The sequence below is a fragment of the Cebidichthys violaceus genome, unplaced genomic scaffold, assembly GCF_023349555.1.
Source record: "Cebidichthys violaceus isolate CVI_PGR_0920_01 unplaced genomic scaffold, fCebVio1.0.p SCAF_12, whole genome shotgun sequence".
Taxonomy (NCBI): Eukaryota; Metazoa; Chordata; class Actinopteri; order Perciformes; family Stichaeidae; genus Cebidichthys; species Cebidichthys violaceus.
Genome location: NW_027176285.1, coordinates 10,774,249 through 10,798,876, shown reverse-complemented (window position 1 = coordinate 10,798,876; position 24,628 = coordinate 10,774,249). Strand labels below are relative to the sequence as shown.

The window sequence follows — 24,628 nt, the reverse complement described above, 5'->3', positions numbered from 1 at the left end:
ATGCACATTTCTTTGTTAGGGAGCTTATGTGAGATGTGTGTGCACTAAGTTTCCGCACCCTGTGTGTAACCAAGTGTGTTTGCACAATCTTCTGTGTCATTGTTGAACTGCTTTTGAGTTTATCTTGGGATTATTATTCGGTCAGACCTACTTTTACCGTTTATCTGTATTTTTAGCCTGTCTTTTATTCCGATTTTTCATCCAGTCATCATCTTAATGAACACATACATATATATTTTTGTATTATTATTCTTCCCTTCATATTTAAGTCCACAGGCTTTTCTGGTAATCCTATCAGTTCGGTCTTACCCCCTAACCCCACAACTCTCCTCCAGATCCAGCAGTAATAAAAGAAAAGCATAATCCAGTGTTTAGAAATATCAGATTTGCTTGTTGGAATCCAACGAGCCATGTTGGATTAAGGATGGCCTCTGCTGACACACAGGCGTTGTCTCTGAGCCCCCTTGTGATCATGGCTCTGGACGGACGGAGAGGCGGGGAGGGGAAGTGTGAAAAGCACAAGTTTGAATAGTGTAATGGTGGAGATGGCAGCAAAATGAAAAGGCATCTTCATCTTAAACACTGAGTACAATCCTGGCAAAAAAAAAATCAAAGCATAAATGAACAATACAACCCTTTTCTTTAAGCAGTTTGGTTCAGAAATAAAAATATAGTTCTGTATTCCATTTAAAAAACTTAAACACACTGTATGTCTCTTTATTTTGTATTTGTGTGTGAGTGTATATAAGGGTGATCAAGAGAGAACATGTATGTGTGTGTTCTTTTTATTTATGGCTGCCAGGATTTGAGATGATAGAACAGGAAATTGGGCCGCTTTTTCATTTTTTCCCTTTCCTATTTTACGGCACCCCACTCATTTCTTTAATACCCTCTAAAATCTAAATCCGTATGCACACATGCATCCTGGACAATGCCCCCGATGTGAATTTTATGTAAACGCACCCATAACTCTAGTCGACGGTGTAACATATGACTCTATGTAATTTCATTACCGTAAAAGGGTTTTGTGTTTGTTGGAGAGTGGGATGTATGTGTGTGTGTGTGTGTGTGTGTGTGTGTGTGTGTGTGTGTGTGTGTGTGTGTGTGGGGGGGGGGGGGGGGGGGGGGGGGGGGGGGGGAGCATGGGCACGTGCACTGTTTGTGGTTGGGGGGGTTAAGAAGATAGAAGAAGTGATTATAAGTAAAGCCTTATTTGTGTCATGCCTGTGCGTATTGTGCAGGGTCGAGGGTGAGTTTGTGTCAGCATCAAGATCACAGAAATGCAAAGTGTGCTGAGGCATTAAATAAAGAGGAGAGCCTTTCATTGACATTAGAGTAATCCAAACAGTTTTTGTTTGGAGATTTGACCATACACTTATATAGGTAGGCAATCTACATATGGGACTAAATCGAAAAGGTCAGATCCCAATAATTTGTAATATTCTAAGTAATGTAAAACTGAGGCTGATCTCAACTGCAATAAACCTCAGGAGAAATATAAATGAAGATTAGAAATATGCCTTATTTGGTTAAGTATATTGTATTATGTTGTTTAAAAACAGCACTTACATATACCAGCAATCCCATACAATCATGGATATTAAATAAAAAAAACATGTGTTTTCTAAATAGTTTGTTATGACATGTATTCTACTGTATGTCATAGCAAAACAAAGAAGCTGCATATCATATAATAAATGAATGTAATCATGTTCATTCCCCTTTTCCATCAATTCAGCTAAAAAAAACATTTTTTATCTGGGATGCATAATGTATCTTGACCAGTTTCTCTGTTTCTCTCAATGCATTTGTGTATGAATCTCTCAGTGTGTTGTTATCACTCTGCATGTCTGTGTGGGTGTATACAGGTTAATATGCTGCTCTGCTTATGCCGTAATTCGCATGTGTCTTTGTTTGGATTGCATTCAATTAGCGTAATTAGAGGTTGAGTTGGAGTTATCTAACCCTGCATTGTTGTTTTACCCATGCACCTTTTTCTCTCCATGTTTGTGAAGCAGCCCACTGCAGAGGTGATGCACTGAACTGTTTCAGGATTGTGAGAACAGGTTGTTTTTCCTCCTGTTGTGTTTAGAGACGTCCCCATTTGTCCTTTCTGGATTTTTTTAGCCATTTGAAAAATTTTTGGACGGTGAAAAAGCCCTTGTTATGTAGCTTTAGCTGCAACTGGAAATATAGTCATGTCACTCTCTTTTCACTCAGTATCTTTTATATTCTATCTCTACATAAACAAGTATGCATTGCACACACACTGCACACACACACACACACACACACACACACACACACACACACACACACACATGCTAATGTCAATGCACATACACAGATGCACACCTTTTCTTTTATTCTGTCAATCTTTAAATGTGGAATTCATGCTCTGCTGATATTGATTGGGGTGGTGTGTTGTTTAGTAGCAATGGCAGCGAGACCATGAGTGTATTTGTACAAATATATTTGTGTGGTGGGTAGGTGTGTGTGTTGTATGTGTGTGTGTGTGTGTGTGTGTGAGTGTGTGTGTGTGTGTAAGCTGTACCAGACACTCCAGTCTATTGGATTGAGATTCACTCGCTATTTAAGGGTCAGGGTTCGGGCCACGTGTGCGCTGCATGCCTCACTGATCAATACCTCCGCCACACACCCTGCCTGACCCCAGCATTTTGTCACCGTAAATCCCTGAGCTCCCCTTTCTCCTGTTTGCCACCCCCTCATCCTCCTTTTTTTTTTTTTTTTCAGTTATTGAAAGACGTGATGGATTCAAGGGGGAGCACTTTGTAAGATCTAAATACATTTAATGTAGCCGGAGATGGCCCTTTGATGGTTAATGCTCAGAGATTCAAGAGACGGTCTTGTCTCAGGAGGGATGTGCTGAGGAGGGTTGACTCAGTTTGTGGGAGGAGGAAGTTGCAAAAGGGTTTTGATGTTGAAATTAGTGGGATGCTCTGCAGTAAGAGCCTTTTCTCAGTGGAAAATTGTACTTGATTATGCAAAAGTAAATATATTTTTTTCAACTGATGTACACAAAAAAGTCAGCTTTTACAATGAACTATTACCCAAGTCATACTGTATAAGTTTGATGGCTAAGCTAAGGGTTATATACTGTATCCTTAACCAGTAAAATTACTCTTAACAAAAACTGTAGCCTGTTGAGCCCCCCCCCCCAAATGAACAAAAAACTACCTACAGATTTATTTTCTTATGTAACAAACATTAAGACAGTATTATGTTCAAAGGCTATGATATTTCCTTTGTATATGTCTGACATAAAGTTGGAGGCAATTAGTCACCACAAAGAATTTCCTCACACACACACACACACACACACACACACACACACACACACACACACACACACACACACATTAATACACATCCACATGCACAGGTACGGAAATACACGCACAGGCAAAAATAAAAACACACAGCGCATTTGCCCTTCCTTAGTGCCCTTCACACGCGCTCCTCATTCCATACAAAATGCAAACACGGTGCCCCTTCACCTCCCATCGCTTCTGCTCTACATAGCTCCCTCCCTCCACCTCTCCTTACTTCCTCCCATCCTTCCCTCCATCTCTGGGCCGACGGTGGCAGCCGTCACATCCCGCAGACTTGTCTGCCTGTCTGCTTTGATATAGTGGCATAAGGTTTGCCTGATCACCAAGGTCAGGGACGAACAATCTATTCAATCCACTCATTATTATTAGGGGTATAAATAAATTTGGATGGGAGACTGCACCTTGAACCTTGAACCTTTACCCGGAGCTGAAATTTATCTTTTTACCATTTTTTTTCCTGTTGCTTGGTGACAAAAGGTGTCTCTTCCTCAACCTCTCTACAGCTCGCTCTCTGGTGGTCTGTGGTCTAAGTGTGCAACAAATCCATTAACTGAATGAGATGGATGCTGCCACTCTACATATGCAATATTAAGAGATGCAGCTTCCACATAGACAAATATCTTGTTCCACTCTAGACGGATGTATCATTTTATTAATGTATGGAAGTAATATTGTTTTATTTTTATTATAGAAGCAGATACATAATAATCTAGAATTTTGAAATGAAATACTACACCCCAAACATAATTCTAAATCTTCAAACCCCTTATACCTGCCCCTCAACATGAGGTGGTTTAATAGTTAGTTGGGATTTATAGTACAGCTTTTGTAAAATGTATTATTTAAAAAGAGACACAACAAAGGTGGCTGGGTGGATGAAAATACTGTTAATTCCACAATTGGTGGTTTGGTTACAACATGTTAAATGAGTAGTTTAAGTAGACTTTGGGAGATATTCTTTTCAGTGCTGCTGAAACACGCTGTGTCTTTTGAAAAGACTATACTACGGTGAGAAGAGATCAGCTCTGTATGATTGTGTATCAACTATGAATCTCCAAGTCGCAACATATAAAGTACATAAACCTTTTCGGATACAATATCTAAGCTTTAAATCACAAGCACTGTACTGTATTCTGCTCCTGCAGGAGTTCGCCGTCTACCTCTTGCTTTTGTCCCTGATCCCCCCCTCCCATCGTTCCCCCTCCTACCCCCAGAAACCAAATTGTAAAATCATCGAGAGCATGATGAGATTGCTGCTCGGTTATTAATCTTCAATAAATACATCTTGACCCAGGGATTAAGTGTGTGCCCTCTCCACCCCCTTGTCCTCTCCACCCATCACCCCCCCCCCCCCCTTCACCTACCCCAACACACCACCCTCACTCATCTCTCCAGAGATGCTTTGACATGAATTATGAAAAAAAAAAAAAGGAAAGAAAACAACGGGGTTGAGGGAGAGAGGGGCTGGAACAAATGTTCCAACCTGGATTGACTGTTTTCGACTGATGGCGGCGACCTTGGGGGGGCGCTCTGGCTGAAACAGGATTACTTCTTCTCGTCGGGAAAGACAAATAGCACAGCTGGAAACGGTCAAATGGAAACCTGGGCACTCATGTTCAGAGAGGTACAATAAATTCATTTACAGAGCTGCTACAGTTACAGCAGTTACAACATGCTCGCAACTCAGAAATGTAGAAAAATCATATAAACCTTTAAATTACAGCATCAGAACATCTTATTATACCGTCACCATATTCAAAAATAAAACAATACTCTATATACAACTATATATATCATAACTAATTGATTAGATATGAAGTGGAAAGCATTCTGCAATTGTATGTGATCACAAGAAGGAACTGACTGTCCACCTGAACACTGTTAAAACCTTGACAAACAGACAGATAAATCCATAAACTCTAATCGGTAGAACATCACAGGTAAACTGTGGTCCTGCTGCTGCTTCATGTTGTGACAGATGTCTTCCTGTTTTGTCAGGCCTAATGTGAGAAGACCTGGCTCCTGCCACATGTTTCTGGCCTCATTGATTTTTACCCCCGCATACGCTGCACCCAACAGGGATAAGCAGGGGAGAGATAAGGTGAGCTCTAACTGGTGGAGACAGTTGGACAATGTAAAAAGAAAAACCCTTAAATTGACATTCTAATTTGTGAAATGTCAGTGAACATGCACTTGGTTTACTCTGCAGGTGTAAACATTAAGAAAAGTGTACACAATATGGGGTGATATAAAGTGTTGAATGGGAACTGGAGCATCACTGTGAGAACGGCAACATTTCTCAATGTATTGCATCACCTGAAGAGCATTATTGCTAATTTAACATAGCTTTATTATTACACTTTTAGGTCGTTTTTGAGACGGCTACACAAAAAAGCTGAAAGGACTGCTTGAGGACATTTTGGAAATTATTGGCTTTTTTGCAGGGAGTTAGATGTGAAGATCGATAAGAGTCTCATTTCTATTCGCTAGATATGAAGCTACAGCTTAGTTTACAGTTTTTTCATATGGATTAAACATTAGAGGTGCTGCCAGGCTCAGTTACTGTTGCAGACCTTTCTGATCAGTTTCCAGTCACTATCTCTCTTTTCTCCAATGACTTACTAGGAGAGGCTCTGAAAAGCTTTTGCCTAATTGTAGATGGATGGTGCACACAAAGGAGGTGCCTGCTTCTTCTCCGACTGGCTCGGCATTAAACCCATCAAGTTACCTCTCTGATGACAGGTTGCTAGATTACGGGTATGAAAAAGAACATAAGGGGAAGTGATGCATATTGAGATCCAATAGAAATGTATCTGTCTGAAAACAGCCACCAGGAAATACAATGCTCAAAAAACTTGATATCCTGGCCTCTTTTCCCCACTATGAAGCGATATTCTATAACTAACAAACATGCAGGGCTTGCCCTCCTCGTCTCCCCTCCCTCCATTTCATGCAGCCAACAAAAGTGAGCCGCGAGCGCTTCGGCTGCCCTCTCCTTCCTTTGCCACTTCAACTGCTGGCTTCAAAACAACAATTATACTAAGTGATTTATCACCGCTTTCAGCCCGAGATCAGAGCAGACTCTGTACCAGTAAGACCCTCTTTGATGATGGTTGTCAAACAGTGCATTGCTGGTTGGATTTCTGTTGGAAGCGATGATCATGTGTGTTCCCAAAAATACTTATCCGTTCTTTGGGTTTTCCAACTTTTGGATGCAGGAATTCTCAATCTCCCATGTCTCTCTCTGGCTCCTCCCCGACCCGCTGTGGCTCTGAGCGGTGACAGCTGAGCAATGGCCTTTCCCGGGCGTAGCGATAATTGAAAAGCGCGATGGCTGCTGGTATAGCGGCCATCTGTGAGTCTGAGTGGTTTGGTGAGTGTTGCATTCGTGGGCGGGGAGGTCGAGGGTTATGTGAGAGCCAGACAGCCTCCCGTGGGGAGCTGTTAACACCTCATAGATGCCGAAAGGCCCCAAGATGGCCCTTTGCTGAGCCAAGGCTCCTAATGAGAAAACGGGTGATTATCCCACTGTGAGGCAAATATAAACAAGGTCTGTTATGAATCCTGACAACAGTAATAAGAAGGCAAACTCCAGCACAAATATGTTTAAAGCATCAGTATTTACATTTTTTTAATAACATGTCTGCCAGTGGCTGTAACGACACAGGTTTGTCCACAGCAAGCAGCTAAATCTTTTTGTTTTGTTAGAATTTGTTTGCGATAAATCAACCGAATTGTAGAAGGAAGATTTATCACCTATAAAAAAACAATTAATGCTGAAATGATTACTCAATTATTCAGTTGATCCGTGGAAAATTAATTAAATCCAGATCGGATAATCATTTGTTTTAGTCATTTATCAAAACAGCGTCAAAATGCAAAAGAGCTGCTTTCTTTGCTTTCTAATATTAAAAATGTACTGTTTTTTTATGTTTGTCAGAGAAAGAAAAAAATGTCATCATTAGAAAGAAAAACAAACTTTTAGCATTTTTATTTCATCCAATCCATACTGTAATTGATGATAAAGATACAGTTGATCATTAAAACTAATAATTGTTAAAATTATATCAACTTTTCATGCAGTTTGGTAAATATCACTGGGTTGACATACATCTCAAATGAAACTGTAAAGCAGCTGTTAATGATGATACTTGAACAAACATGCTATCTGAAAATCAGTATGCTTCTCATGGCCACTTCCAGGGTAATGCCCGGATGAAGTGCTACGAAGATTGCATAAAAAATGACAAACATCTGCATGCCAGCAGTGAGAAGAAGCGCTGAGTGATACATTAGCCGATACATTTCTAATATGAATGTCCCAGGATGCATTTCAGTGAACCATTGCAGACAGATTACCAGATATTGCATTCCCGTCTAAGAATGAAATGAAGAGATAATTATGCGGCCGGCGGGTAATGGAGAGGTGGAGCCGTGATAGATTTGATTAAAGTTGTCAGTAAAAACACACGCTAATGACCGTGTTGATTAGTTAGATTGCTTTAATGCTGCTGCTGCCATTAATCTACAGCATAAACAAAAGTATCCTGTTGGTCAGTGCTGTGTTTGCAGTTTGTTTGACTCTGTGTTTGCACCATCTTGGAGACACTCTGTTGTGTATTTTCTTTCTTTAACTCCACAGTCTCCACAACTCGTTTGTTTGTGTTGTTATTAGGAAAATGTAAAAAAATTTAACTTTTTTCTGATCATTTCTTGGTAAAATAAAAACCCAATGCATATCTTCTGTTGAAGATCTCTCTTAGTTTTCCCGGCACCTTTTCCTTTCCCATATCTGCCTCTATATACAACCGAAAAGCCCCAACCAGTGCAGGATCTTATTCATTAACACGTTGCCATAATTGATTGATATCTGTACCGCAGATAATCCACTGTGCTCCTCGTCTTCTCTCTCCCACATCCCTCCCCTCCTCCAGAGATCCCCAAATGAAACGCTGCTTCTATGCATCCGTGCATAGATTAGACACACACACACACACACACATACAAATTCACGCACCAAGCGGCCTCCCCTCCGTTGCCGCTCCATTAGGTCTGAATTGTAGCTGTGATGTGTGGGACCCAAGGGAGGTGTTATTGTCAGACCTGATTTACTCAGCACCATCTGACATGGGGCTGGGGGGCTTGTGTATGTGTGTGTGTGTGTGTGTGTGTGTGTGTGTGTGTGTGTGTGTGTGTGTGATAGACACCAAGCGTGCTGCCAGGCTAAGAGTCCTTTACAGAAAGGACAGTCAAAAGCAACAGTTTAACAGTAGCTGCAAAGAAATAGGCAACCTTTAACAATCATTGGGATTTGAATTTATATTTCATGATTTACACCTTGACCTTTATATTGACTAATTGTTATACTATCAGCACTGATGATTTTATGAGGAATCTATTTTCATAATTATAATAAATAATAATAACATAATTTAGAAACTTAAAAACCATGTTTACTGTAATCAATTTAAATATCATTGATACACTCATGACATGCTGTACTTTAAAAATCTGAAATCTCACAGTACTCATTTCAATACATACAGACCATTTTTTTTTCAGTTTTCTAAAATAACCTCAACTCAAAATATACCATTCTACTCCATCTTACATCATCTGAACCTGAAAGAGCTAAATATATCTCTTAATGTGATGAGATATCTAATAAGATTCTGGTGAAACATTCAAATGCTATGTCTAATAATTATTCAAGTACTAATTATATTATTATTCTATGTTCTCATTTTTGTGCATATTAAAGACGAACATTTCAGCAAACAACGAAGACACACTGATTCAAATAAATGTAAACGGTCCATAAGAGTAACTATGTTTGCTAAGTGTGAGGCCTATTTGTGGCGTTGGAGTAGAGATATAGCTACAGGGCTTTAGACAAAGACAAAACGAAAGACGGCCCACTTTTAAAGTTGGACAATGATGAAGGCCAGTGCAAAATTCTCCTCTCCGTCCTTGTGTCAGCTGCCAACAACAGTCGACCATGAAGTCTCGTACAAAAAAATTAGGAGACCATTAAGGGGAGACCCTAAAGTTGAAGAAGATAAAAAAAGAAATGTAACTGATCAGCTAAGTGATCAACCAGTTCAAATTTTATGTTTGAATATGCAAAAAAGGCATTATCTTATGACAGATTTGTGGAACAGAAATATGACCATTGGATAAAGCCAGGTTCAAAATTCTTGTTTAACTTGTTGACATTTCAAAGACAAAGGTTTTTATGAAGGGACTTTTGGATACCTCCAACTCCATCAATCCGAGAATATTGTCAAAAGCCAAAACAAATGTCATCATGTTTTTAGGAATAAAGGGTTATATAAATCAGGCTGTGAACGATATATGAACAAAGCCCTCTGCAAAAACCCTTATAATATAGATCGGAATTGGTATATGTATGTGTACTGTAGAGGACATTTCTGGCTCAGAGCATGAGAATAACCTCATTTAAAGAAAATGGCATTTAATATATATTTTTCGTCACTAAAGGTGATGAGTGTGGACAATTTAAATAATAAATATCACCATGAAACCTCCCCAGTTGATTACTTTCATTATGAGAAATGTTTGTTTTTGTATTACAAGTTTTCTGGAATTTTATGTTTCAATACACAAATGTGGAATTGTTTAAAGTTAACTTTGAATCTGCAGACACAAATTGCCAAACTATCGTTAAAATAAACACCTGAATGTGTTTTTTGGATGTTTTCTTTCCACTGCCTGAAAGAATACATGTCATGCAAAAACAAAATAGCCCAAACTCTCAAAAATTGACCAGTGCATGAAAAAACAATGTCTCGCCTTGAGGACAACTTGATTTGTCATAAATAAAAGTACCTACTCTTCTAATGACAAGATGCACAGTGTAAATGGGAATGTGTAAATGTTCAGGATTGGAAATCAATTCTACTCAATTCTAGTAGTCTGCTGTGATATTAACAAATGCTATCTTTACTGTAATGCAATTGATATGTGCTCCACAACTGCTTTAATGAGTTTACCATTAAATCACGTTCATTGTCTCCCACTGAAATGGAGGTTATGTCATTGTAAACAGGATCAGAAGTATTCAAAGATTTTCAAATAATCTTGTCTCTATTAATTCCTTATTTATTATCAGATTATAAATCTGGGATGTGAAAATATGAACGCTCAGTATCTCAAAAGTGCTCCTTGTAGAAATAATGTCGTACTTGAGGAAGCGTTTGGCTTTCAGATGGTTTTTAGTTTAGACGACTAATCGCGTTCCACAACCAAGTACAGTTTTTGCTAACAGCACTTTGTTTTACTTTCTATCCATCTTTGTCTCTGCACATGTAATTGCTTTCAATAACTCTCGCACATGCCATTATATTAGACTTAGGATCACTCTTGTATTGTGTGTCTCTCAGCATCCTCATCTTCAGCAGCCTTACTCTTCAGGAGAGCTTTTTTTTCTCACATAGTTTTCCCACCATTTATGTAATTATTGTGAAGCTCCCTACATTCATGTTGTTGTCTTTTTCTCACCTTCTTCTTACACAACCCATTTGACAAATTGCATACCCAACTTAATCTAATTCCTTACTCAGAAAACAGTGGATTTCCAACTCAATCTGAAAGAGTGCGGCGGGGTAATCCCAGATGTTTGCTTAGAAGAGTTCATCCATTGGTCACCAAAATCTCACACCTGCTGTGTGGCAGAGCTTGTCCGCTGTGTTTTCTTTTTAATTCCATGTGGTCAACAAATTCAAAGACTCATAAAAAGCTCTCTAAGTGCAGGTAGCTTTTACATATATGTCTACAAATCAGCCGGTCTAACCCCAAATACAAACAGTTTAGTATACTGAACATGGTGGGTATCTAGGAGATTAACACAGCCTTTGACACTTCACTCTCACCCCCTTGCTGTCTTCACCAAACTCTCCTTGTATCAAGTTACACACCTGTCGCTTTTGCGAGGCAACAATGATACCTGCCACTCAGCCGGGAGGATTGGGCTGGATATCCTGTCTGGTGTTCCTTTTCTTGTTCTGGGAACCTGAGGAGCAGAGCGGGCAGCCATTAACGGTGGAGGAAGTTGGAGGTTGCACACCAAAACAAAAGGTTTGAGGACAGCTGGCTGTCACCTTCGTGCATTTCAAACTTCATGTATAGCTGCACAAACAGCTGCACATTCATGCTGACAGACATTCATGCATAACGAAACACAATAAGCATGCAACAGCATACATTTGCTGGAAGCTTTGTCTATAACTGTCAGAACATAAAGACAACTATTATTTTGTTCACAATTGTCCGATTCTGCACTATTGTTACTGTGAGTTTTATATTTCCTACATTAGAAAAAGTACAGAAACAGGACTATTAGCAAATATACTCACAATAAAGCATCAAAAGTACAAATTCTCATAATGAAAAATGTCCGCTTCAGAGTGTCAGATTATAATAGTTGATGCATTCATGTCTGAACAACATATTATTGTTGCTGGACAACGCAGGCACATTTTAAATACTTTATATTCCACTAAGGTATCTCATGCTATTTGTTGATCATGTTTTGTATGTAATCTACAAAGTAATAACTATAGCTGTCAGATAACTGTAGTGGAGTAACAGTACAGTATTACCCCCAAATATGCAGTAAATGGAACGTAATAACATAAAATGAAATTACTTACTGTCAGTAAAGAACAACTAGTTCAAAAGTGCATGATAGTATAGTACTTGGGTAAATGTTCTCAGTTACTTTCTACTTTTGGTTGTTCAAAGTAGAACATTTTTATATTTAATATAATTCAGTGGAAATTGTAGTCGCACAAACAGTCTTTAGTCTTGGCTTGAGAGACACTCTACAAATAAATAAATAAATAAATAAACACATTTTAAAGAAAGTAAAAGGTTTACAAAATATCACTTGAAAATCACCTACAATCATGCAAGGCATTCATAACACAAGCCATCATAGAAACAAATAAATAAACATGCAATTGCACACGCACACACACACACACACACACACACACACACACACACACACACACACACACACACATTCATGCACTTACCTACACATATACGGTTTAATCTACTTAATTGAACCTGACTTTGAATAACTAAACAAATGAGGAAATTCACAAGGGGCACTTGATCCCTTCTCTGCTAATGGATTGGAGATTCCTTTCCCACAGGGGCATTTGGGCAAACAAGACCCAGTAATCTCTGAATTGATGAGTTGACTCTCTGTCTGCATCACATTTCTCCACTAAAGAGCTGTTGAACCCCTGATACAGTGTTGGTAGTTAGCCAGATATTCAGTTTGCAGACACAGCCAGAACAGTGGGGTTGCTCTGGTTTCACTCTCAGTGCTGTGATATGCTATAGATCTGCAAGGAAATATAGATGTAAGATGTAAGATATGAGATAAATGTCAACGATGACCTGGTTCACGTTTCTTGACGTTGACAAGGAATTGTATAAATGACTTTGGAATGTATCATGGTTCTTTAACCACTGTCCAAAAAGGATAAAACTCCATTGTTGATTTGGGTGACAAATTTATTAAAGTCCTGTCATTTAATCAGGAATCATCGTCATCATTACCAGAGGGAATAAATAAGACATAAAACATTTTCCACATAAACAAACATATACATCAGACCCCGGGTGCTACAGCAAGTTTATCCTTGGGGTTGTTTTCGGTAGAACGAAACGAACAAGATACATCTGAGAACACACAAATGCATAGAAGTAATTGGACCCCTAGGTACCATTTAAGACAACATCTACATTTTTGCCTATATCCCTGTTTAAGAATGTACAAAGTCCTCATATCCGGGTTCCTATTTATGTCCAGGAAGGGGTTTGTATAAAAATAAAGTCTCCACAATGATAAACCATTATATATATATATATATATATATAGACATTTGGCAACAACCAGACAGTTAAAGACTCTGAACTGAATTCTGCAACTGAACACAGTGTAGAAAACAAAGAGATGAGAATAAAGAGGGGGAGTTGGTGAAAATCCAAATGATTGAGTCTCAATGTTTGAAAAAGCTTATAGTGGTATCTGGAAATTGAACCTCTTTGACAGATTTCTTGCTTTACATACGATGGTTTTACTTCTGAAGGACAATTGTTAGGCCAAGTGCTTTAAATGAAGGTTCTTTTCCTCCCTCCTTCCATCCAGATCCCAGATAAGGAAAGCAGTCTATTCCTTTGCACAATCACTGTCATGTGTGACACAAAACTCCCCCCTCCCCCCCACAAAAAGTCAAATATATTGTCGTTGACCAATCAAAACTGCCCGTGGTCCACTTCATCTAACCAGGATGCAGGACTGGCAGGAAAGTCTGGGTATCCTCCGCTGCTGCCAGTCGAGAGGTCCGAGCTGGGGCCGTTGGCGGCACTCATGGAGCCCCTCACACCAGGGTTGATCCCAGGCCCGCTGCCCTGGGTCATGATAGAAAGGCCGGACTCGGGGTAGACCAAGCTGGAGATGAGAGGCTGGTGTCTGGGTAGCGCCTGAAGCGACCCTGGCGACTGAGGAAGGCCGTAGGGGCTGTTGGAGCGGATGTCGTGGAACTGGTCTTGAGAGGGAAGAACGCCATGCTCCAGGGGGAAGGAGCTGTGGTTGTTGCCCCCCTGGCGGCCCCCCATGGCTGGAGAGGACTCACTCAGGCTGCTGTAGATGCCATTAGTGAGGCCAAGCTCTGACATGGGTGGTTCATCTGTGCAACAAGAACAGGATAGACAACGGTGATATTTGTTATTCAGATTGCATGGCAGTCACTAAAAGTGCAATAGTCCACAATGGAAACATTTGTTTATTGATTATTCCTTTCATACCGTCTCTTTTCTTTCAAATGAACTGCAGTATGTAAATGTCTTGTTCTTTAGCGACTGAGCTAAGATGCTTGCTTTGTTAGCTTGGATAGATTTAGCCCTTCCTCAACATCTCCTTTATTTAATGAAATAATGAACAAAGCCAGGAGCAAAATGCCAAGGTGGCATAAACGGCACAGTGCAGGGACAATGAAAATAAATTTGAAGAAATATTGTGACTGTAAGGCTCCCGGGATGCGGTAGCAGTTAGCTTACCAGCTACAGTAATGCACCAGCTAAACATCCATGAACTAACTCTATGAGAAGTCGCTACAAGCTTCTGGAACCACACATTTCACACAGACGTGCGTACATGGCAGAACATTTTAAAGTCCAAACTGTCTGTTTGAGCTTATCAACCATGGACAAATGGTAAATATGTGTTTGCATTAAGAGATAAAACTCCCGGCCATGACACAAATAAATGGAATAAAGTCTCAGGGTCCTGGTATCGTGCACGCTGGCTCACTGTCTGGTTTTCTTATTATGACGAGTCAAATGTCTCCTGTGAAAAAAGTGCCCACTCTATTCATTTTGTGCTGTTGACTGTTGACTCTGTACCTGTAAAAGACACCTCGGCATCACTGTCCATGCCCTCCTCCTGAATGCTGTCCTTGTCGGATTTGGAGCTTCCTCGTGACCTCTTCATGTTGCGGAAATACTGCCCCCACCTCTGCCGACCGGCGTCTTTCTTCAACCTCTTCTCTTTAGCTCGCCTGTTCTGAAACCAAACCTGGAGGGTGAAGAGACGAGATGGCTTTGGTGACTTATTAGAAATGCATTTGACTGCTTACCACAGTAGGAAAAATTAGGCTTGAGTATAAAATAAAAACTGATAAATTCATCTTTGAGACAGATTAAAGAAAAGTGTTTTCCGGCACAATTACTCTCCTCATTTACATATTCCTCTCGGCCTTGAGGACCATAGCACACAATGTGTTTTAGTCATCATTCCTAAGTCAAAGTCCTCTACATACAAAGTCCTCTGCTCTTTCCTTGATGCACATATTATGCTGTAAAGCATTAAAACAAAATGAATGTTCAAGGACTGTCTGGACGCGGCTTCCCACCTTTGTGACTCCAAGTGGAAGACTGGAACAGTGACACTGACCAGCAATCCTGGGAGCAGCGTCCCCTACACTAGATTTATCAGGCATTTAATTAACTTCACAACAGCTACAAGTTGTCCTCGCCTCTGGGAGCAGACAGGTTGGAGTGCCACTGGTTTAAATCATTAAACGTTTTCTACATCCACTTTTGATCTGATTTTAGAAAACATTAACAGATAGTCATAAACTTCAACTACCTATAACCTCGCAGCTTGAAATCGGATACAAAATGAACAAATGCCTCATTTCTTATTAAACTCTATCTTACACACAACATTAATCCATTTCAGTCACAAGTACAAAAAGTGGTTTTACATTCTCCTTAATGATATTCCGCCCTCAGTGAACCCTCTTCACCCCTTCCCTTTCACTGAATAATGAGTAGCATTTTAGTGGCTTCCGTCTCTACTTTTGTCCTTGCAAATAAAACAATATATATGACCACCACCTAGCAACCGGCGTGAGGCTCCTCAGCAGCAGACAATATGCGAGGGGCCCTCTGAGCATTGTTAACGAGCTTGCACTTAAACCATGCTGACTTTCACGTGGACTTCATTTCACTCCATCTAGCCGTAAATTCCCCCCCGAACACACACACTTATGCGTACAGTAGGCTTGTGCCAGTTCAGCCACAATTGTCCCTCGATAATGAAGTCAGGACACTAATGGAATAGCCCTTAATGGATAATAATATACTTTACCTGCACAACCCGCATATCCAGACCCGTCTCTGATGATAGCTGCTCCCGGACGTGGCGGGCAGGTTTGGGAGAGTTATTGTACGCGTTCTTCAGTGTTTCCAGCTGTTTAGCAGTGATGGTAGTTCGTGGCCTTTTTGCAGTGGAGTCTGCTTCTGAAAAATGAATTGACATCACAAAATGTAAGCCAGTGATAGACAGTTATTTTGCCTCAAAGCTGTATATTTTTTTTTATGTTCCAGGCCTGGAACTAAATTAACAATAAACAGTAAATATCATTTTTTTATGTGGATATATTTTGGGTCAGTATCATGAAAATATTTGATAGAAACACATTCACAGCAACCAAAAAAAGGAACAAGCTTGTATAATACACAACTTTTTTAATTGACCATAAATGGATAAATTCTCCTCTATCCGCCTATAAACCAAAACCTGGCATCCTGTGCATAATTGCATCATGTCTGCACATCTGTTGGCCAGCACAGCAAAATACAAAACCATCATCCAAATGGATGCTGCCCAAGTAATTGCGACCTCTCATTAGTAAAATAAACGTGTGTGTTTTTAGTGAAAACTTGCATTAAGTTGCTGCGTAAATCAACACTTGGTGTCGGCCACTAATTCAAACAAACAGATGGGGAGATAAAACTTGACCGTACCAGTTGGCCCTACCAGGAGCAGAGCATGCTGGGAAATGATTGTGGCATTGGTTGATATAATCAGGGTATCTAATGAAAATGTTTTGTGGATAAAATAGTGTTTGAGGAAAATATATTAACTAGTTCATCAACATGCATGTTAAAGTATAACAAGTATAGTTATCAGATATTAGGTCTATGAATTGTGTTTTTGGTAATACTATATTTTTGATAATATGGCTTGGTTGAACTTTTTTTTTACTTGTTAAAACATTTGTGTAATTTCCCTTTAAGAAAATTATCTATTTGAACAATTATTTCTAACAAAATGTATAAGAGTTATTTTGGGGTAAGTAGATAAATATGATCATAAAGCATAATTGCTCTGATGCATTTTCAATGATGTGACTTGAAATTGTAATAATGTTAATTTGTTATTGAGTAATACATGAAAATTCTAATTTTTTCTCAGACTTTGTTGCTGCTTTAGTACACCAGTGTAAATTTACTGCAAATGTAGAATTTAATGAAAATAATAAATAATAAATGCCTTTATGCATGCATTTAAAAGCATTTAGATATTTAAACAAGTTATTATATCTGATCAGTGCTTGCAACTGTAACACAACTACACATACTATTTTTTTTCTCAGTTTCTCTCTCTCTCTCTCCCCCTCTCTCTCTTTCTCTCTCTCTCTCTCTCTCTCTCTCTCTCACACACACACACACACACACACACACACACACACACACACACACACACACACACACACACACACACGCCTCTTTCTTTCTGTCTCTACCCAGGAAGGCCCACACGATAATAAGAGTTATTGAAAGCTGAATCCTTCAAGCCGCAGAGTGCAAGTGGAAACATCCAGGCCTCCACTTTACGCAGTTTGCTATCGATTGGGTTGCGGGCAACGACGCAATTAGCACAGGTGGGTCAGAGTTTATGGGTGACCTCATTGTCACGTCAAACGCACAACTCAAAACAGGCACTTAAAAACATGTCTGCAGACAAACGTATCATATAACATCAAGAGATAGGATCCGTTTTCAGACCACCAATAGAAAAATGTTGAGGCAGTCATTGTGCAGCTCACCTCTCTGCTTGGCGGTCTCGTAGTCGGCCTTACACACCAGCCTGCTGTCCTCCATCAGATAGTACTCGTCACCTGTGGCCAGTTGCCTTTTGCACACGATGCAGGCAAAACAGTGCAGGTGGTAGACAAAGTCCTGCGCTCTCCTCACCACCTGTGTGGGCGGGATCCCCTGCTGACAGGCTGCGCATTTGGTCCCGAATCTCCTTTTGGGAAATCAGACGGTTTCCATCAATACATAATAACTGTCTAAAGACAATTAGAGTCTGGATATGTTTGAAGTATGAAATATATTTCTAATAAAGGAAAATACGAAGGGAAATGGTTGAAATGGCCGCTGGGATATTTTTGAAAGCTACTCACTTGAAGAAATCCTCTTTGCAGTAGACGCTGTCGCCCCTGCTGAAGCACTTCTCCGACAGTTGCGCCTGACAGTCGCTGCATTTCAGGCACTTGCTGTGCCAGTGGCGATCCAGCACTTTGAGGATGAAGCGGTCCACGATGTGTTGATTGCAGCCTGCACATACTGGGATTTCTGCAGGAGACACGATGGAGTCACCAAAAACATTTTAGTCGACTAGCTTTGAGAAATGGCGCGAGGGAAACAGACACGCAGAGTGACAACTTATTGTTCTTACTGTGTGCACACGTTATGTTAATGTGCGCACGTTTAATTAACTCAAGGAGACGTTACACTAGCTGGAATAAATATCAGCAGCAGGAATAAACGAATGATTCACTTTTTTTTGTCCATTTTATTTGTTTTCTCTTTTCTTTTTGCATTTGAAATATTTGACTATTTGGTCGAATTTTTTATGATTTTAAAATAATATATAATTTTCAATAGGAGATCAAATTATATTGACTTGTTTTTCATAAATAGCATGTAAGACCTCTTCTACCTTCGCCTTCATCATTACATCATCATCATCACTCTTTTTAGTTCAGATACCTCAACATCAATGTATTCCCCAAATGATGTAAAATAACTAAATATCACTATAAATACAATTGCATTGCACAGTATAAACACACACATACACAAAATAAATAAATAGTAAATAAATGACAGTGGTGTGAAGAAAAAGTGGGCCTGTTAGTGATAATTCCCAGTGTTTGTGCAGGGACTTTGATATTACTATTAGGATATTCATTTATTTCTAGTCGGCCTAAACACACGAGGCCATTGTCCAAACTCAGACACATAATCACCACATGCATGAAATATTTAGATATTACATAAATCGATTGTTTTTATTTTATATTTTGGAGGCAGTCCTTCGTGGAAAATAAAGTTAAATGTGCTCGAAGTCAGACTCGGGTAGAGGCATTTAGCCTAAATAAAACTTGACCTGAATCCATTAGTGTGTTTATCCTTATATGTCTCACCGAATATAAATAACACACATTTTAAAATGTTGAATTGATAAAAAACCTTTTAGAATTATTTGAAATAAATAATGATATCAGAGCACACTATCGATAAACCAACAACCAAACTACTGTTTAGACATTCATGCCAATGAATGGCGATAGATTATACAGATTAAAATACATATTAATAAATCCTTAAATGCAATTGTGCAAATCCGAAGTTTGCAGGATTCTTAAAATAAATAAAAAATGAGACCATAAATGAGTTGTAAGCTAATATATCATCTTGGTAATTAATAGCTCGTTAATCGAATAGTGGCCGGCTTCTTATTATTTTGTCACGTGTGATCACCTTTAACAAGCAGACACTTTTACGCAAGGTCAATTTCAGACAGACAGGCCTGCAGCACGTAACATCTCCAAACCCCATTTCAGATCTTTTAACAACGTTCCCTCAAAGCAACAGCGACGGATTAAAACAACAACTCTCTGAGGCACATTTAAACACAAAAAGCATGAATAAGGACAACTGAAATGCCAAGTAAGACGTCATCAGGTCGCATTATTACTAATTAAAAGAGGTCCAACCACTTCATATTTCACCGGTGCAAGGAGTCGCATCCCTATTGTTCTGCTGTGGACAATCCATGAACCATTAATGAACCATTTCTTCTGGCATCAGCAGCGAAGCCCTGCACAAGTGGTTGTGGTGCGAGCCACGTCAAGAACAGGTGTATCCAGGTCATCATTAATTCAACGCGCTCTGTCAAACTAGAAAGCTGCAGCCGATAGTCTCACGGTGCAAACCCATAAGGTGTCCAAGCAAATTGCTTGCCTTATGGGGCCCCATTTGGAATATTGAAAATAAAGACGCTTGCAAATCCCAATGGGAATCTCTTGAGTTAATTCACAACTTTGGAGCAGGTGAGGTTCGATGCATCAATCCAGCACCCGCCTCACAACTGTTCATTGTCATTCATTACACTATAGAGAATAATAAACATGCAACCATTTAACAAAAGTTAAAAGAAAAAACGTTTTATACATATTTACGCCTTAGAATACAGTTTAAATCACTTTTAAAGTGTATTCTTAAACATGTACAACTTTCAGAATCTTATGACAAAGGTTCAGTCAGACTCAAAAACATAAACGTAAAAGCAGTTTCCAAATTAAAACGGTGTGCAGACCGAGTAACGTCTGTTGTACCCTCCAAAACAGTGCACTAAATATGAAATATAGTATAGATACATTTGAACGACCTTTCATATATATCCATGGTCAAAAGTCTGATGCGTAAAGCAACAAAAATGACAATTACAATGAAGCTGTAGCATCCATCCTCCGTTATGATACACACCTATTCAACATGGAAACATTATCAACACACCACACTGAAGGCCTGCTTAAAGACACTAAAGCCAGGCCGGCTGTGTGTGATCACATGATACACGCATGTGTGTAATATCATCAGTGCAAAAACGAATACATTGATTATATGTTGGCTTCCGATTACCTTTCCGCAGCCCCTCACTGTGCGACAGCAGAGCAAGGAGCATCTCCGTGTTATCTGGTGCCTCTTTTGGAGAGTTGCGCTCACCATGTCCATCCATTGCTCATGATTTTACGCTTACATGTATGCAAATCTTGTTTGTGATCCCTCCACACTCATACACACCAGGCAAGTGTTGTCAAATGTGTGTGTGTGTGTGTCAGGAGCCCCAATGGCGAACACGAGCGAGCGAGTGTCCGGTGGAGTTCGCTTTTATGCTTCACTGTGTTGAAGCCTGTGCAGGATTACGCCGCTCCGTTTCCTGGGCGACAGGGAGGTAGATTAACATCACCCACTGAGAGTACCTTTCCCGGAAGAGGAATAAACAGGAGGTTCGGTGTTGGGTGGTAACGTTACTCAGATACGCGTTACAATTAGCCGAGCCTATTGCTCCAAATAACACGAAAACGCTTTTCTTCACATCCTCTTTAAAAAGCTCGTCTTCTCCAACTTTAAAATGAATTTATTCCCCCAAGTCTTCTCACTAGTATCATTGAACGATATATGACATGTTGTGATGGATTTTTGTTTTATTATTTTTGCTGAATCATACATTAAAGGAAAAAGAAAACTGAGTGTTCATGCTATTGCACTTTTGAAAACCCAGTTATTGGAAAATATTCTGCAACTAATTTTGATTACGCTTTTAATATTGCTTTGGGTAGTAGTAGTGCGTAATATTCTCTTCTCTTTTGAGTAAGAAGCCCATGCATTTAGTCAGAATATCATTACATAAAATGTTAAAGATCGCAACGTTTACATTGGGGTGATGCCATACTGAACAACAGAACGAACTAGATCTACAACCTCTAATATATATATAAAAACTGGACATATAAAAACTGGACACCATCGTGTTGTTGATGTATTATGGTAATCGACCAAAGTGGTTTCTAACTAGGATTCGGACCCATTTGTAATTCAGATTCCAGTACTGCCATGCGTAAAGGAGAGATTGGGCCCCGAGGGAACACAGTTTACACCCTTGTCTTGGGCTGCCTTTTAATTAATTAATTTCATTTTTTTTGTTGAAAAAAATAAATACAGCAGTGGCCCAGCATTTTTTTTTACTGTCAAATACTGTAATCGCTCTATTTTACAGACAACTGCAAGTGTTTGTACACTTGGAAGAAGATAAAGAATATCACCCTTTGGTTTATCGCTATTATTATTATTATTATTATTATTATTATTATTATTATTATTATTATTATTATTATTGTTATTATTATTATTATTATTCTGGTACGTTTGTGGACAAAAAGTGATTGTTTTACGAATCTAATATACTTGCTTATGGAGCAATGTGTACAATATTGATTCTGATCAAAAGTGAAATAAGTGCTTTTGAATATCTTGCACACACGCACGCGCGCATACACACACGCACACACACACATACAATCTCCATCTCATGTGTGTTGAGTGCTCAAAGACAAGTGTTTATTTAGAGGAGAGATTGGCTGTTCAATAACATGTTGATCGGGCCAACACCCCAATGAATTTTATTGACACTGATCTTTGGCACAAAAGAGCGCCTGGGGAAATCACGGGTAGTGCCACAGCCAGCCGGGCCGCTGATGAATCCAAAATCAATGTCCCATTTGCCTGTATTTTAGAAGTATATGAAAGACGTTTTGGAGAAAGCTGTGGGATTCATGGATGCCCCTCTTACTTTTCAGCTTTGTAATAATTTTTTATGTCATATTGATCGCTCACTTTTGAGGGGGCGAGCCCGACAGTAATGTGACAACAAAGCGATAAAATGACCATCAGAATAATGGTCAGTCAGTTAGAGGAAGTTGCAAGGACGATCAAGTATATTCACGATTTTCGTTTGAATTTTTTTTTTTCGCTTGAATATGAATTTGTAAATTCGGTTTAAATTTACGTTCATGTTTATGTATATGTACATGTGACCTGATTCGAAATCATATTTTCGTAGTTTTGTTCTTCATAATTCCACACGCGCCTTTAATTTAAAATAAAATGAAAATGTAGTTTTTTTTGTGTTGCCTTAGTCACAATGAATACAGCCTTACAACAACACGAAACAAGCTTGTTTTTCCACATCTTTAGATGCCGCTCAATATTTATACAAACCACTAATCATTTAGCTATTATGGTGAGGCTTTGAATCTGACCACTAGTACACCATCACCTCCACTGGCAACCTCAGGTGTCCCACCTGTCGGGGCAGGAATGTCACCTGTTGAGCATATTGTGTCGGTGGTGTTCGGGTGGGAGCAGCTCCTCCGCTCCTGCTGGCAGTCTGTCTCACAGCCGCAGAGAGGCTGCTGTCGCCACAGTGGGTCCGGGCCTCTCCATCTCCGCATCTTGCGCCCTGCTTGCGCTCTCGTTACAACCGCAGGCGGCGGTGTGAAATGACAGCACGCGCGTAACATCTGTTGGTGCGATTCTCCAACAATGAAGGCTCATTACAAATTCATAACGTCTCCCACACGCGTCGCAAAAGAAGCGCCTCTAAACGGTCTGCATACATCAACATGGTTCGATGAATAACAGTAGAGTTTTTCGGGAACTGTCGCAACTTTATGTGACGTAATGTAACGTATCAATGTCTACAATGTGTCCCGTTTGGGCGCATCGAACATTCAAATGATGAAAGATTAAATAATTGGAAAGTCAGCGTCCTTGCTTTTCACATTCAAATAAAAGCAGTTCACAAGGCCCATTTCAGTCCACTCAGCAAAACAAGAGCCTCCTGCAGTCCTGCTGTGCCGATTTGCTGCGTGATCCACTATTTCACGCCTAATTGTAACTCATTAACTGACCCCAGGACATCAATTAAAACCCGATCAAGTGATAATGCTCATATACACAGCGAAAATAGTCAAAGTGGGCTCTTACCTTGGCCTGAACTGTACCGGGAGAAATTCCCGGTGTTTTGACAGCTTGACCCCGGGTGTTCAAGCAACATTTCGAAGATGTCCCGGTGTTCCAACGGAAGAAAGCAGCGCCGAAACGCGTGCGAAAAACCCCTAACAATACTGCGTAATGACGGTGGATTTAAACCCGCACTTTCCTGGAGATTTTATCCTCTCGAGAGTGAGTTGAGCTCTCTTCGGTGGCAGCTGGATTTCTGACAATTGTTAAAAAGGACGCCCGTCGACCTGTCTCCTTTCGTCAGCCGCCGAGGACGTGCACTTTGAATAGTCATCAAGTTGCTCTTTGATTCCGCGTTGATAAGCTCGAGATGAGGTGGAGACGACGGTCGGGTGGCAGTGGAAAAGTGTCTGACCATTAGCAGCGTCAGCTGACCTGACTGTGAGCCCGGCAGCCTGCGACTTTACTGAAGTACTGAAGTATAGGCGGCGGTCAGCGCTGCCTCTGTCCAGGGTGCTGAAAGGGGGAGTTCCTATAAACAGACTGGAGGCGTGTGTGCTGCTCCTGTCTCCCGAGCCTATCTTTAAGCGCGTTCACACACACACACACACACACACACACACACACACACACACACACACACACACACACACACACACACACACTTGCTTGCCCTCCCATCTTTCTCCTTAGCTATGTTGCGGTGCACGTGTCTGTCTTTCAAGGCGCACAATGGGGCACTGCTCGGGACATTGTTGTCATGCTGTTCAATCGCTGCGTCTCTCTTTTGTTGGTTAAAAATAGACCGCATCGCATTATTGATACGAGTGGACGGATAGTACATACCGTTAGGTTAGTTTGTGGTGTTACAGTTGGGTTGTACCGAAATAAGAGAAAGTAGCCTATGTGCTTATCTTTACTGGTTGGATTAGTTTAAAATGATTGACACGTATTAGTTTTAAACGCTGCTTTAAATGAAACTACTTTTGATTGAGAAATATGACCACAGTACAGAAACGAGTTTGAATCTTAAAAAGCACAGAGGTTAATAGTTCAATATTAATACGTTT

General features: G+C 40.0%; 1 protein-coding gene across 3 annotated transcripts; it reads right to left on the bottom strand.

The window, feature by feature from the left end:
* Positions 1 to 13,646: 13,646 nt before the first annotated feature.
* On the bottom strand, positions 13,647 to 23,652 carry lhx3 (LIM homeobox 3). Of its 3 annotated transcripts, none has more exons than XM_068705552.1 (6): positions 23,577 to 23,652; positions 18,149 to 18,320; positions 17,789 to 17,991; positions 16,045 to 16,196; positions 14,796 to 14,967; positions 13,647 to 14,080 (listed from the first exon to the last, which is right to left on the bottom strand). In XM_068705552.1, exons 1-6 carry the CDS (start codon positions 23,650 to 23,652, stop codon positions 13,647 to 13,649), a joined length of 1,209 nt encoding a protein of 402 aa, XP_068561653.1. The 3 variants fall into 3 exon arrangements, with proteins under 3 accessions (XP_068561653.1, XP_068561654.1, XP_068561652.1); XM_068705553.1 differs by having other exon boundaries at positions 23,583 to 23,652; XM_068705551.1 differs by lacking the exon at positions 23,577 to 23,652 and adding an exon at positions 20,676 to 20,772.
* Between the last annotated feature and the right edge of the window lie 976 nt (positions 23,653 to 24,628).

Bases quoted from the DNA above. Each gene is read 5' to 3' on its own strand.
- lhx3 (XM_068705551.1), bottom strand. From the start codon at position 20,772: ATGGATGGACATGGTGAGCGCAACTCTCCAAAAGAGGCACCAGATAAC. The intron at 14,968-16,044 runs GTAAAGTATATT...TTCACCCTCCAG, and splicing joins TGGATATGCGGGTTGTGCAG to GTTTGGTTTCAGAACAGGCG. The intron at 14,081-14,795 runs GTACAGAGTCAA...CTTGTTGCACAG, and splicing joins TGCCGAGGTGTCTTTTACAG to ATGAACCACCCATGTCAGAG.